The sequence below is a fragment of the Nicotiana tabacum genome, chromosome 22 (assembly GCF_000715075.1).
Source record: "Nicotiana tabacum cultivar K326 chromosome 22, ASM71507v2, whole genome shotgun sequence".
NCBI lineage: Eukaryota > Viridiplantae > Streptophyta > Magnoliopsida > Solanales > Solanaceae > Nicotiana > Nicotiana tabacum.
The window spans coordinates 51,326,513-51,341,599 of NC_134101.1; the positions used below are offsets into that span (position 1 = coordinate 51,326,513).

A 15,087-nucleotide genomic window follows, 5' to 3' on the forward strand; every position below is an offset into this window, starting at 1 on the left:
GCCTCTACTGATTTTGAAAGGTTGGAGCTCCTTGTCCCTAAGGTCTAAATTTATTTTGTTGGCGTGCATTCATGCTACCACTTGGTGAATTCCAAGAAAGGTCGGGTTGCCTCTGTCCCATAGGATTGAAATTATTACCACTATGGTAGTTGCCTCTATCAAATCTTCCCACAATATTTACCACTTCATCTGCAGCTACGACTTGACACTCATGTGTTAGATGACCCATTCCACAGAAATCACAAACTAGTGATGGTTGGATTTGGACCTTGGCTAAGGTCAACTTTCTTATCTCTTTGGCAATGACTTCTAGTTGGGCTTGCACTGCGGCGTTAGAATCTACTTGATGAACCCCAACTGATCTTCTTCTATCATTACTCTCAGCTGGCCACTGGTTGGCATCTTCAGATAGCTCATCAAGAATTGCCGCAATCTCCTTAGGAGTCTTCTTCATTAAAATACCTCCCACTACAGTGTTCAGAGTTCATCGTGAGGGGAGTGTCAGTCCATCCCAAAAGTCTTGAAGTTGCATCCATAATTCAATCCCATTATGCTGACATTTCCTCATTATCTCCTTGAATCTTTCCCAAGCCTCGAAAATTGTTTCGGTTTCCATCTGACAGAAGTTGATAAACTGTTTCAGGTGCATTTGATACGTTTTATAATTAATATTTTTTTTGTCTATGTGTGGAATATGGTGATTAATTACAATAATGAAGCTTATGCATAACTCCTTACTATTTATTTACAATAATAGAAATAGAACACAGAAATGGAAAAGGACATTTGTCATATTTAATTCCATGAATCCCATTAAACGTCCAATTAATGATTCTCAAAGATGATTAACTACAGTTTATAGAGGATGTTAGTGGATCCCGTTTTGGCTTGTTACTCTGTTTTAATTTATGTGAATGTATTTGATTGGGCACGGAGTTTAAGAAAAAAAAGAGAAGATTTTTTAACTTGTGATATAAAATGAATCACATTTATTTTGTGTGGCTATAAATCATTGCATAAAGGTAAATTATTTCCAAATATAGAAAAATAAGTTATTATTTTTGGCACGGACTAAAAAAAATAGATTCACATAAATTAAAACAGATGGAGTATTAGTTAAATAATTTAAACTTGAAAAATCGACTATTCCAAAATTGGAATTTTTTTTCACATTTTTCAAATTGGAAATCGATACAACTATGACCATTAAATGGATATGACCATAAAAGAAGAAGAAAGATTGACAAAAAAAAAGGACAATTATATACTAGCATCTCTTCTTATACTAATTCTTTCATGGTGTAGAATGATCATTTTTCAGTATAGACCAATAAAACTAACTTCTTTTCATCTGTTGAATATAATGACAAGAATGTGAAGGAAAACAGTTAGTCTAGTAGCTCAACTCATAGGTTCAAGAAGTTAGTTACAGTTGGTTAAAAGTTAGTTAAGTTACTTACGAGTCAGTTATATGGTTATGACTTTTAGAGATTTTATTCTTAGAGAAGCAGGAGATGATTAGCTTCTATATAAACATGTAAATTTATAGAAAAATCAATAAATGAAGAAAATTCTTCTCTTAGTTCATTCTCTTCTCTGTTCTTCACACTATCTCTTCTCCTTCTCTTCATCTTCTCAAACTAATGAATTCTTCTATCTGTGATCTTCATTTCTTCTTGTTAATTGCTTCTAATCATACTGTTCTTATGATGTACATTTGAATTTCTACATGGTATCAGAGCAGTAGAATCCAATCACTTTCGCGAATCAAAAGTTCTTGTTCTTGTCAATTCAAATCTGTCAAAAATCTTCCTTCAAATCTTGAAGAAGTCTAAGAATCTGACAATATGTATTGAAACAAGCTTTGTTTGTCAATTGCAATCATCTGAAGATATGACAACCAATAATTCTGAGAATCTGGGAACAACTGGTACTTCACCATCTGTTGTTCAAGTTGATGCAAATGTAACTCAATCTGCACCTGGGGCCATACCAGTCACGGATCATAATCATCCTCTATATCTACACTCGGCTGATGTAAGTGGTATTTCTCTCATCTCCTTACAATTAAATGGTTCGGAGAATTATTCTTTATGGAGCAAATATCTGAGAATAACCCTGCTAGGAAGAAACAAGTTGGGATTTGTTGATGGCTCTTGGAAGAAAGAAAATTTTAGAGAAGAATTCTGGTACCAGTGGGAGAGGTGTAATGCTATAGTCCAATTTTGGATAATGAACATTGTGTCTAGTAATTTGTTAGGGGGAATGGTGTATGTAGATAATGCTCAAGATGTTTGGGAAGATATGAAAGAAAGATTCAATAAGGTGGATGGATCAAGATCATTTAGCCTACATCAAGAAATTGTAAGACTAACTCAAGGAACAACATATGTGGCAACTTATTTCACAAAGCTGAAAGAGCTTTGGGTTGAATTAGAGACACTAATGCCATTACTAGGCTGCAAATGTGATAAGTCAAGGGAGTTTGTAGCCTATATTCAAATATATAAATTATATCAGTTTTTAATGTGGCTGAATGATAACTATCTACAAGCTAGAAGTTAGATACTTCTGATGACACCACTACCCTCAGTAAACCAAGTCTATGATCTGATAATCAGTGATGAGTCACAAAAGGCTATGGGAACAATCTCCAGCTCAGTTACTATGCCTACTTTTGATCCTACTCTAAGATATGATATCAAGGTCAAAAGTTCAGAAAAACCAACAACTTGTATTGTGATCACTGCAAGATGAGAAATCACACCAGAGAAAACTGTTATAAACTAAAAGGATATCCTCAAGAATCCAAATTCAAAAAAAAGGAGGTGGTTCATCTGCTGCTTACAATGTGTTCTCATAAAAAGCCAGTGATCAGTTGACACAACTTGATAATCAAGGGAACAATAAAGCCAACGGAGTACACTATACATACACACATGCACAAATGGCTCAAATGAATCAGCTCCCAAGATAGATTACTCAGACTGGAGCATGTGCTTTCACTCAGTCTCAATATGAACAAATTGTGCAACTACTTAATCAAAGTGAGCAGCAAAGTGCAAATTCCTATACTGCTTCCTCAGCAATTGTAGTAGGTAAAGAACCAGGTATTAGCAGCAGTAAGGCAATGCTAGTGTCAAAAATCCTTAGAGACTGGATTATTGACACTGGTGGCACAAACTATATGGTATCTGATATAAACATGCTAAACAAAGCATCTCTATTAAAAAGTATAAATTCAAAAAATTGTGCAATTACCAAATAGTGATATATCACAAGTAACACACATTGGCTCTAGCACAATTTCTGATAACAGTACTCTAACTAATGCATTTCTACTGCCTCAGTTCAAGTATAACCTTATGTCAGTCTCACAGGCAACAAAATAATTAAACTGTGTAGCGGCCTTTTATCCTAACTTTTGTGTGTTTCAGGATCTTTGCAGTGGCAATGTGAATGAGATTGGTAAGGAGAGTGAAGGCCTATACCTGCTATTAAACAAGTCTACAGGAAAACTTGGAGAAACCAGTCTAAAAGTTCATCAAGTTACTGCTGTTAGTGAAGATGAAATAAAACTGTGGCATATGAGATTTGGCCATGTATCTAGTACTACCTTAAATAAAATACTACCTATTAATAATCAGGTTATAGTAGAAACTATTAAGAAGTGTAGTATAGTCCATGTGCTAAATAATGTAGACTACTAGGGCTGCTTAACGGGCAGATCAGGCGATTATTTACTCTTAACGGTTTGGCTTATCGGTTATTTATTTTTAAATGTATTAATCCTCTAGCCACCCGATAAGATATCGGGCGGATTGGTATCGGTTTAGCTATTATCGGGCGGTTATCGATTTTGTTTCAGTTGATTGAAACTTAACATACTTCAACATAATGTTAGGGAGTACATCCCCGAGACAACAATATAGTCAACATTTCTCATACATATGTATCAACTAAATTACACAAAGAGACCATATTACTAGAATCAAATACTGGATATCAAAAGAGAAATAATCTATAGAGATCCATCGCTGTACCCATGATGAAAGATTACTTTGAACGAAATACCTTATTGGAAAATAAACAGACGATACATTTTTTGACTTTCTCTTTCCTTCTTCCTTGCTCTACTAGATATGCGTGTGTGTGGTTGTTGTTTGAGAATTTCTTGACATAGTAAGGTAACGTCATTGATGAAGCTTTCATTGAAATTTGAAAAGGCAGGCCCGATTGGCCACCCTTATTTTGAAAATTAGTTCAATACCTTATGTTTTCAATTCAAACTTGTACCAATTAGGACCAGTTTAATTATTGAAAAGGCAGGCGAGTCGGCGAGAGCCGAGAGGGAGAGGCAGAGGCGAGAGAGTTGGCTGCTGGGTGTAGATGCTAGGGTTTCTAAAGTGTAAATGTTAATAATTTAATACTGATTATTGGTCTCCAGTGGGAACTCAATGGCCAATTAGATACTTCCAAGCAATCAGTACAATTCACTTTATACTTCGTACAATTGTCCAGAGCAGTAATATGGATAAACATCTCTCTCTCTCTCTCTCTCTCTCTCTCTCTCTCTCTCTCTCTCTCTCATATATATATATATATATATATATATATATATATATATATATATATATATATATATATATATATATATATATATATATATATATATATTCTTAACGGGTTAACAGATTATCCGTTAAGAAAATTGAATAATTCGCCCCCAAACCGATAAGCCGTTAATAAAAATATTTTAATATGTTCCCCGTCCGTTAACCCGATACCAATAAGCCATTAAAATTCGATTTCAGTTCGGTTTTCGATTTCGGTTTGGTTTTGAACACCCCTATAGACTACTGACGAGCGCAAAACACAATACGAAATTGATGCTCGCTAGCCAAAGATATTATAGTTTAATTATCGTCTCCATATGGATTGGATTTAAACAATGCTCAAGTAACTTCTAGCTTAACACTATTCAGAATGATTAATACTTTGGTTGAGATAATTAATAACTAAAATTGACTATGAAACTAAGACAATTAACAATTGATCACAGAAAGACAAGAGTTGAGCAACACCGAAACATCAATGGGAGAAATAAGAGTCATGACAAGATATGTGCAAGATAGCTATTTGGGATCTAACTCTAGTTCAATTCACTCTAAAGTTCTAATGATTCTCACGAATTCACTCGATGATTAGTTCAAACGTGTAGTTAAGCCTCCTCTCTATATTAAATCTTAATGCTATGAGGTGAACTAATATAAGCACTGTGAACATAAGAAAGCATGCGTTAATGGATTAGTCTTCAGGAAAACGTCTCTCGAATATTCTCCTAACTTGATTTAATCAACAATTCAACAAGCTCTTTCGATTACTTAGAAGAATCACTGAATTAAACCAAATAAAATAATAAAAAAATATTCACCAAAATATTCCTCTTTTGATTAAATAAACTGGTGAATAAAGTTGCAATCAATTCAAAGCTCCATAAACGAATTCAAGCAAAGAACTAGAGTTAAAATCCACAAATATCAATCAAAACACCATATCCGTCAAATCCTAAGGTAAACTACTCCATATTCATGGAGAAATTCATCACAAATAAAGTTGAATAATAAGAAAATATGAATTCAATCCAAACTCCGGTGTTGAGTTGAGGAAAGAATGATGAATCCTTGTGCTTTGCGTCTCCAATGCTCTTCCAATCTTCTGTAGGTCAAAAGTCCTCTTAGAAATGTGTTTCTAATGTATTTATACCAAGTAGGAAAGAACCCGGACGAAACTACTCTCTTTGAGGTGAAGTGGAAAAACCGACAAAAATTTTACACTTCATGTGCCGCACTATGCTGCGCAACTGGCGTAGCATTAGTGCAATTTTCTAGGTTGTAAACTCTCTGAACTTAGCTTGTCTAACAAAATTTTGTACTGATGCTACATATTATGCCTAGCATTAGTGTATTTTTCTGTCAGACCTAAAAACTCCAAGTCTTTGAACTTCTCAAACTTCTAATGAAATTTTGTACTAATGCCACCTTATGCGATGTACTAGTACATTTTTCTCTAGCCCTTGCTCTTTCTTCCAACTTTCGTATACAACGCCAGTCCACGAGCCCTGGACGCGATCCCAGTTTAAATTTCTTGGGCTTTTACTCAGACTTCAAAGCTCCAAATTATTCGATTTAGATCCAGAACATATTCTTACCTCGGAGTCATCTCTTACAAAGCATAAAACACGTAATAAGTGCAAATCACCATCATTTAAGCTCAAACACGCTCAAAGTGCAGTAATTATAGTGCAAAATGTAGCTAAAACACGTGTTCCTAGTCTTCCAACAACACCCACACTTGAACCATTGCTCGTCCTCAAGCAATCAAACTGTACTTCACATAGAGACGACCTTCTTATCAGACCACTTTCGTGACGCATTATGCCAGGAATATTTAAAACAGACTAAGCACCATACCATAACACCCTAGCCTCAACACTCGACTAAAAGTACCACACATTTCTCACAACCTACTCACTTACTCTAACACGGAGGTTAAAAATTTTAACTTACCTTCGCAAATCGTGTGCCCTCACACCAAAGATAGAGAGTAGTTACATACAAAATAAAATTCAATAACAACTAGGAATTCAAGATAGAAAGAATTAAATCACTCTCAAAAATAAAATTCATGCGCCACATAAAATGTACCATAGGCTTTCCCGTAGTGTAATACTTTACTAATTTAGCTTTTTTAGTCAAGGATCATGTAGGACTTTAATTGGTTGTAATGTAGGCTGCGGGACAGGTAGGATACATTTGGATATAGTGACTACACGTCCCTAAGAACATTGATACATACAATTTCAATATTTAAACCCCACACTTATTTTGAATCATACCCCAACCTTCACAACATTAAGCTCCCACTATTTTTAAGCACATACAAGATGAGAACTACCACTAGCAAGGGATTAATTTTTCTCTTTTCTACCACATACACATTTTTTTTTCTTATTTTCAAAGTTTTGATTTATTTTTCTTTCTCTTTTTTTTCTCCAACTCCTTACATGTGGATCTCATAATTTTTCAAACAATGCATCTTTCTCCTTTTTCAATAGTTCCACTCAAAAAACCCGACCATACCTCACTTAGCTTGTACAAGCTCATAACAAAACTAAGTGCTCAAGATAGGTAAAAAGTTCAAATAGATAGTTAATTCAAACAAAGTGGATCAGGCTTGCAGTGTGGTAGCCAAAGAAATAGGATCACAGGCTCAACAGGGTTAACTAGGATACACAACAATTAGGTGGGTCACAGACATATAATTGGCTCAACAAAGAAATACCTATATCACTTCCTAGACTGAACAAGACTACTATTTCGCTTTGCAAACAGACGGGGCAAGTTCTAGACATCACTGAAATGCACAGAATATCAACAAAAACCTCACTCATATATTGGCACAAAACTACTTAGGATCGAATCCATCCCGACTCTATAGTCAAAATAGTTAAGCAAAGTTGCAATCACACAATTTAAGGTACTTATTTAGAAGTTAAGAACTGAGCCTAGGCGTCACAAATAAGGCACTCTTTACTCTCAAGGCACAAAAAGTCAAAAGTAGTTATCTCCATTTAACACATAGCACAAAACTTCACTACTCCTACTAAAAGAAAAACTAACTACACCCGGTTCAAACAAAACCCTAGAAAAGAACCACGGCACAAAGAAAAACTAAAGGAAAATTGTTACACAACTTAAAAAAACAAAACAAAATAAACGGCTAAATTTTTTTCTTCCTCGACTTTAATCCCTCAAGAAGACAGTCGAGAAAATCCATCGTCGGGCAAAGTCAATTTTTTTCAATCAAAAGAAACGATTACAGACACACATATACATATTTACATTACCCACCCCACACTTTAAATTATGGCATGTCCCCCATAACACACAACTAAAAATCAAGAGGTAAAGGAAACCTCCCTAATTCATCTAACCGGGGTCGGAATCGAAGTCAGGATCTCTATTGCACGCCCGACCCAGTGCACACATCCATGATGAGAGCATCTTTTTTGTCCTCTTTGGATGCACCCCACACTTATCAGCTTCACTCTTTCTAATTTTTCTCTTTCACCCCTTTCTCCTTCCATCTTGAAGATCAACTTTTCATCCCCCACTCTAAGCATGAGCTGCCTTTCCTTGAATATCTAGAATTGCTCTGGACGTAGCCAAGAAGGGTCTTCCTAAAATCATAGGGACCTCCTTATTTTCCTCCATGTTTACCACAATGAAGTCACAGGGAATTTGTCCACCCGAACTAGCACATCTTCCACTATTTATTTAGGTATGATTGTGGTCTGATCTGCCAGCTGCAAGGACACAGGTACCGACCTGGTCTCTCTAATCTATCCCGCCAATTTACTGAAAATAGACAAAGGCATAAGATTAATAGAAGAACCTGAATCACACAAATATTTTTGAAATTTAGTACTTCCTAAGAGCAAGGTATAGTAAAACTCCCTGGATCTCCACATTTTTGAGGGAGTTTATTTTGCAAGATGGCACTACAATGCTCTGTCAGCTTGACAATCGATGTCTCTTCTACATTCCGCTTCTTGGACAATATTTCATTCATGAATCTGGCATAAGATGGCATCTGCGAAAGCACCTCTGTGAAAGGTATATTCACATGCACCTGCTTGAACACTTCTAGAAAGCGCTCGAATTGTTTATCTAGCTTTTCTCTTCTTTGTTTCTGGTGGAAAGATAGAGCAAGCATGTATTTGCTCTCTTTAGTCTCATTATTTGTTGAAATATCATTTTTCTTCTTTTTCTGAGCTTTAATCTTCCCCTTCTTCTTCAAATCCTCATCTACCCTCACTACACCTTCTTGAATGTTGCTGATTTTCTGTTCCTCCACAATCTCCACTTGTCTTTCAACCGACTCATCCTTTCGCTTTTCTATGAGATCCTCTAATTCATGCCCACTCCTCAAAGATACTGCATTGATTATCTCTTTTGGATTTCTTTCTGTATCAGCAGGAAGCGTTCCTGAAACCCTCTCAGACAATAGAGCAGCTAGTTGCTCGACCTGTCTTTCCAGGTTTCGAAAAGATGTGTCCAATTCTTTTATAGTTGCACTATGGGTGTCAAGTTTCTCATATGTCTTGATAATAAAGGCATACATTAGATCTTCCATGCTAGACTGTGGAGGCTGATATTGCTGCCTCTACTGATTTTGAAAGGTTGGAGCTCCTTGTCCCTGAGGTCTAAATTTATTTTGTTGGCATGCATTCAGGCTACCACTTGGTGAATTCCAAGAAAGGTCAAAGTGTCTCTGTCCCATAGGATTGAAATTATTACCACTTTGGTAGTTGCCTCTATCAAAGTTTCCCACACCATTTACCACTTCATTTTCAGCTATGACCTGACACTCATGCGTTAGATGACCCAATCCACAGAAATCACAAACTAGTGATGGTTGGCTATGGACCTTGGCTAAGGTCAACTTTCTTATCTCTTTAGCCATGGCTTCCAGTTGGGCTTGCACTGCGGTGTTAGAATCTACTTGATGAACCCCAACTGATCTTCTTCTATCATTACTTTTAGTCGGCCACTGATTGGCATCTTCAGATCGCTCATCAAGAATTTCCACAATCTCCTCAAGAATCTTCTTCATTAAAAGACCTCCCACTACAGTTCAGAGTTCGTCGTGAAGGGAGTGTTAGTCCATCCCAAAAGTCCTGGAGTTGCATTCACAATTCAATCCCATTATGTTGACACTTTCTCACTATTTCCTTAAATATTTCCCAAGCCTCGAAAACTATTTTAGTGTCCGTCTGGCAGAAGCTGTGAATTTTCCTTCTAAACTTCATTGTTTTTGCAGCTGAGAAGTATTTGTCAATAAACTTTCTAGTCATATCTTCCCATGTCCTGATCGACCCCATTGGTAAGCTATGAAGCTAGTGTTTCGCGTCATCCTTCAGTGAAAAGGGGCATGCCCTTAAGTATACTGCATCTTTTGACACTCCATTGTACTAGAAAGTGTTCATGATTTCCTCAAAATCCATCAAGTGAGTGTTAGAATCTTCATTCACCTTCCCTTTGAAGATATAGTTGTTCTGGATAGTTTGAAACAAGCCTTGCTTCAACTCAAAATTATTTGTTGCTACTGGTGAAGGTATGACACTGGATAGTCTCTAATTGTAGACTGGTCTGGCATAATCACCCAATGCTCTACCAGGCTTGGGTATTGCATTCTCTAACTAGTCTTCAATCAATGGTCGATTTAGATTGAATCTTCAGCCCTCCTCATCGTTGACGGTCTCATCGACAACTCTACGGGATGCCTCAGCTGCTATTCGTGCAGCTTCTTGTTGTGCCGCTTCTCTTGCACCTAATTCTACCTCGTGTTCACTGTTATTAGCCATATGTTCTTGAGTTGAAGGTTTCCCCAAGAACTTTCCGGTAAGTTCTTTCTTTCCTCAATTGTCGCAGACTCTTTTCTACCTCTGGATTGTATGGAATCAGTTCCTTTGAAGAATATCGAGTCATACACTAGAGACATCAATTTGTTGCCTGCACACGGAAGAGGAAACCCGGGAAGAATAAAAAAGAAAAAGAAAATAAAATAAATTCCAGAATACAATAAGAAATTGATGCTCGCTAGCCAAAGATCGCATAGTTTAATTATCGTCTCCACAGGGATTGGATTTAAACAATGCTCAAGTAATTTCTAGCTTAACACTATTCAGAATGATTAATACTCTGGTTGGGATAATTAATAACTAAAATTGACTATGAAACTAAAACAATTAATAATTGATCACAGAAAGACAAGAGTTGAGCAACACATAAATATCAATGGGAGAAATAAAGGTCATGATAGGATAGGTGCAAGATAGCTATTTGGGATCTAAATCTAGTCCAATTCACTCTAAAGTTCTAATGATTCTCACGAATTCACTCGATGATTAGTTCAACGCGTAGTTAAAACTCCTCTCTCGATTAAATCTTAACTCTACAAGGTGAACTAATATAAGCACTGTGAACATCAGGCATGTGTTAATGATTAGTTTTTAGGAAAACGTCTCTTGAATATTCTCCTAACTTGATTTAATCAACAATTCAACAAGCTCTTTCGATTATTTAAAAGAATCACTGAATTAAACCTAACAAAATAATGCAAAGATATTCACCAAAATATTCCTCTTTCGATTAAATAAACCGGTGAATAAAGTTGCAATCAATTCAAAGCTCTATAAACGAATTCAAGCAAAGAACTAGAGTTAAAATTCACAAATATCAATCAAAATACCATATCCGTCAAACCCTAAGGTAAACTACTCCATATTCATGGAGAAATTCATCACAAATAAAGTTGAATAATAAGTAAACATGAATTCAATCCAAACTCGGGTGTTGAGTTAAGGAAAGAATGATGAATCCTTGTGCTTAGAGTCTCGTATGCTCTTCCAATCTTATGCAAAAGTCCTGTCAAAAATATGTTTCTAATATATTTATACCAAGTAGGAACGAACCCGGACGAAACTACCCTCTTTGAGGCGAAGTGGAAAAACCTACAAACGTTTTACACTTCATGCATCGCACTATGCTACGCATCATGCGTAGCATTAGTGCAATTTGCTAGGTTGTAAAATCTCTGAACTTAGCTTGTCTGACAAAATTTTGTACTGATGCTACGCACTATGCCTAGCATTAGTGTATTTTTCTCTCAGACCCAAAAACTCCAAGTCTCTGAACTTCTCAAGCTTCTGACAAAATTTTGTACTAATGCGATGCTCAATGCCACACTTTATGTGACGCACTAGTACATTTTGCTCTAGCCCTTTCTCTTTCTTCCAACTTTCATATTCAACGCCGGTCCATGAGCCCATACGCGATTCCGGTTTAAATTCCTTGGACTTTTACTCAGACTTCAAAGCTCCAAATTATTCGATTTAGCTCCAAAACATCTTCTTAACTCGAAATCATCTCCTACAAAGTATAAAACATGTAATAAGTGCAAATCACCATCATTTAAGCTCAAACACGCTCAAAGTGCAGTAATTAGAGTGCAAAATACGACTAAAACATGTGTTTCTAGCCTATCATCAACTAACTTTCCCTACTAGTTCAAGTAAAAGTTCTCCTAAAATTTTATCTTGTTCATATGGATGTATGGGGACCTTACAAAGTTTAAACTTTTGATGAAAACAAATATTTTCTAACCATAGTAGATAATTTCACTAGAATGGCATGGGTCTATTTGTTAAAACTAAAATCATATGCTAGTACTGTTATTCCATTCTTCCTAAAATATGTTCAAACTCAATTTAAGGTCATGGTTAAAGTTGTTAGATCTGACAATGGTGCTGAGTTCCTAAATGATGTATGTAACAATATGTTCAAACAATTAGGTATAATACATCAAAGGTCATGTGCCTATACTCCTCAGCAAAATAGCATAGTAGAAAGAAAACATAGACATATTCTAGAAATAACAAGAGTAGTGAGGTTTCAGGAAAATATTCCTCTAAAATTTTGGGGACATTGTGTTCAAATTGTTGTGTATTTCATTAATAGGTTGCCTTCATTTGTGATTAAAGTATCTCCATATGAAAAGATGTATAACAGAAAAGCTTGACTCAATCACCTAAGAGTAATATGATGCCTATGCTATCCCAAGAACCTTGTTGAAACTGATAAACTACAACCAAGGACAATGACTGTTGTATTGATGGGATACTCAAAGGTACAAAAAGATTATATTTTATATGATCTCAATAAGAAATGTTTTTTTTGCCAGCAGGGATGTTAGTTTCAGGGAAGATATTTTTTCATTCAAATGGAGTACTACTGAGATTCCAATATTCACCAACACTATGACTGAGATAGCTTCAGTAGATGAACACAACCTACCAAGTCTGGAACTACAAGAGTGTTCTGACAAGAGAGTGCATGAAACAATGAGATAGCACAACATGAAATAGCATAACAACCATCAGTTATCAGCCCATCATTGCCTCCAGCTCATACCAATCTAGAAACACAATCCATTATAAACACACAACCTCTAATACAACCCACTGTAGCACCAACAACTCAACCATTGCTCACTCAGTCTATGTCAAGATCAAACCCAAGAGTTGAACTCACTAGAAAATCAACAAGAACTTCAAAGCCACCTATATGGAGAAAAAACCTCAGATCTCTTAGTTTACATAACAGTACCACTTATCCAATCTCATACTTCATCTCCTATAACAAAATGCCACCAAAATACAGTGATTTTCTACCAGCCTTCTCATCTATTACAAAACCTCAGTCTTATGCTGAAGCAACTCAAGATCCAAATTGGGTTGAAGCAATGCAGTCGGAGATCAATGCACTACAAGAGAATAACACATGGGAGATTGTAAGCTTGGCAAAAGGGATGAAACCGATTGGTTGCAGATGGATATACAAGATTAAGTATAAAGCAACATTTGAAGTAGAAAGGCTTAAGGAAAGACTTGTAGCAAAAGGCTACATTCAACAAGAAGGCATAGACTACTAGGAGAAATTTTCTCCTGTAGTCAAGATGGTGACATTGAGATCAATCCTATCTATAGTAGCTTCAAGAGGTTGACATATACACCAAATGAATGTGTATAATACCTTCTTACAAGGAGATCTCACTAATAAAATATACATAAAATTACCACAGGGATTTCAAAGTCAGGGGGAGACTAAAGTGTGTAGACTCATAAAATCCCTTTATGGATTAAAACAGGCACCAAAGCAGTGGAATGCAAAATTCACAGAAGCTTTGTTGAGTTTTCAGTTTACTCAGAGCCAATTTGATCATTCCCTATTCATCAAGAGAACAAACAAAGGCACTACGGTGGTTCTTATCTATGTTGATGACATGTTGATAGCATGTGATATGTTGGATCTTATAGAGGACACCAGGAGTGCACTACAAAAAATATTTAAGATGAAGGACTTGGGAGAATTAAAATACTTTCTAGGGATTGGATTTGCAAGATCAAATAAAGGAATCCTAATGCATCAAAGAAAATATGCATTAGAATTAGTGTCTGAACTTGGACTCTCAGCTGCAAAACCAACAGGTACACTTATGGACAACAATCTGAAACTTACAACTAGGGAATATGATGAACACTTCTCATATGAAGTCCTAACTGATCGAGGACCATACCAAAGGCTTATTGGAAACTTACTATATCTCACAATCACAAAGCATGACATAGCCTTCAGTGTACAAAACTTAAGCCAATTTTTGCAGCAACCAAAAAGGTCGCACATGGAAGCAGCTTATATAATAGTTAAATATATCAAAAATGAGCCTGACCTAGGTGTGTTTCTGTCAAATAAACCTAAGGATAAAATTACAGCATTTTGTGATGCTGATTGGGCAGCATGCCCTCAAACAAAGAAGGCTATCACAGGTTTTCTAGTAAAGATTGGAGATTCAATAGTGTCGTGAAAATCAAAGAAACAAACTACAATCTCAAGAAGCTCTGCTGAATCTGAGTATAGAAGCATGACTTCATCAGTAGCAGAGTTGACATGGCTATTAGGAAAGCTCAAAGAAATTGGTCTCAAATTTGAACTCTTAGTAACTATTTACACTGACAGCAAAGCTGCAATTCAAATTGCAGCTAATCCAGTTTTCCACGAAAGAACAAAACATATTGAAATAGACTGTCAGTATAAGAGAGAAGATACAACAGGGACTTGTGAGGACTGAATACATTAATACCAACGAACAACCAGCTGACATTCTTACAAAGGGGCTAAACAAAGTTCAGCACCTACACTTAAGGTCCAAGCTAGGATTACTTAATATATTTACTTCACCTAGCTTGAGGGGGAGTGTTGAATATAATGACAAGAATGTGAAGGAAAACAATTAGTCTAGTAGCTCAGCTCATAGGTTCAAGAAGTTAGTTACAATTGGTTAAAAGTTACTCCCTCCGTTCCAATTTATGTGAACTTGTTTGACTGGGTACGGAGTATAAGAAAAATAAAAAACTTTTGAAATTTGTGGTCCTAAACAAGTAAAAAAGAGATCCAGAGTATT

General features: G+C 36.0%; 1 protein-coding gene across 1 annotated transcript; it reads right to left on the reverse strand.

The window, feature by feature from the left end:
• Nucleotides 1-8,404: 8,404 nt before the first annotated feature.
• On the reverse strand, nt 8,405-9,198 carry LOC107831367 (uncharacterized). Its single transcript, XM_016659133.2, has 2 exons — nt 8,568-9,198; nt 8,405-8,457 (listed from the first exon to the last, which is right to left on the reverse strand). The coding sequence occupies exons 1-2, from the start codon at nt 9,196-9,198 to the stop codon at nt 8,405-8,407; spliced, it is 684 nt and encodes a 227-aa protein (XP_016514619.2).
• Nucleotides 9,199-15,087: the final 5,889 nt, after the last annotated feature.

Bases quoted from the DNA above. Each gene is read 5' to 3' on its own strand.
- LOC107831367 (XM_016659133.2), bottom strand. From the start codon at position 9,198: ATGGAAGATCTAATGTATGCCTTTATTATCAAGACATATGAGAAACTT. The intron at 8,458-8,567 runs GTAGTGCCATCT...TGTGTGATTCAG, and splicing joins TGTCAAGCTGACAGAGCATT to GTTCTTCTATTAATCTTATG.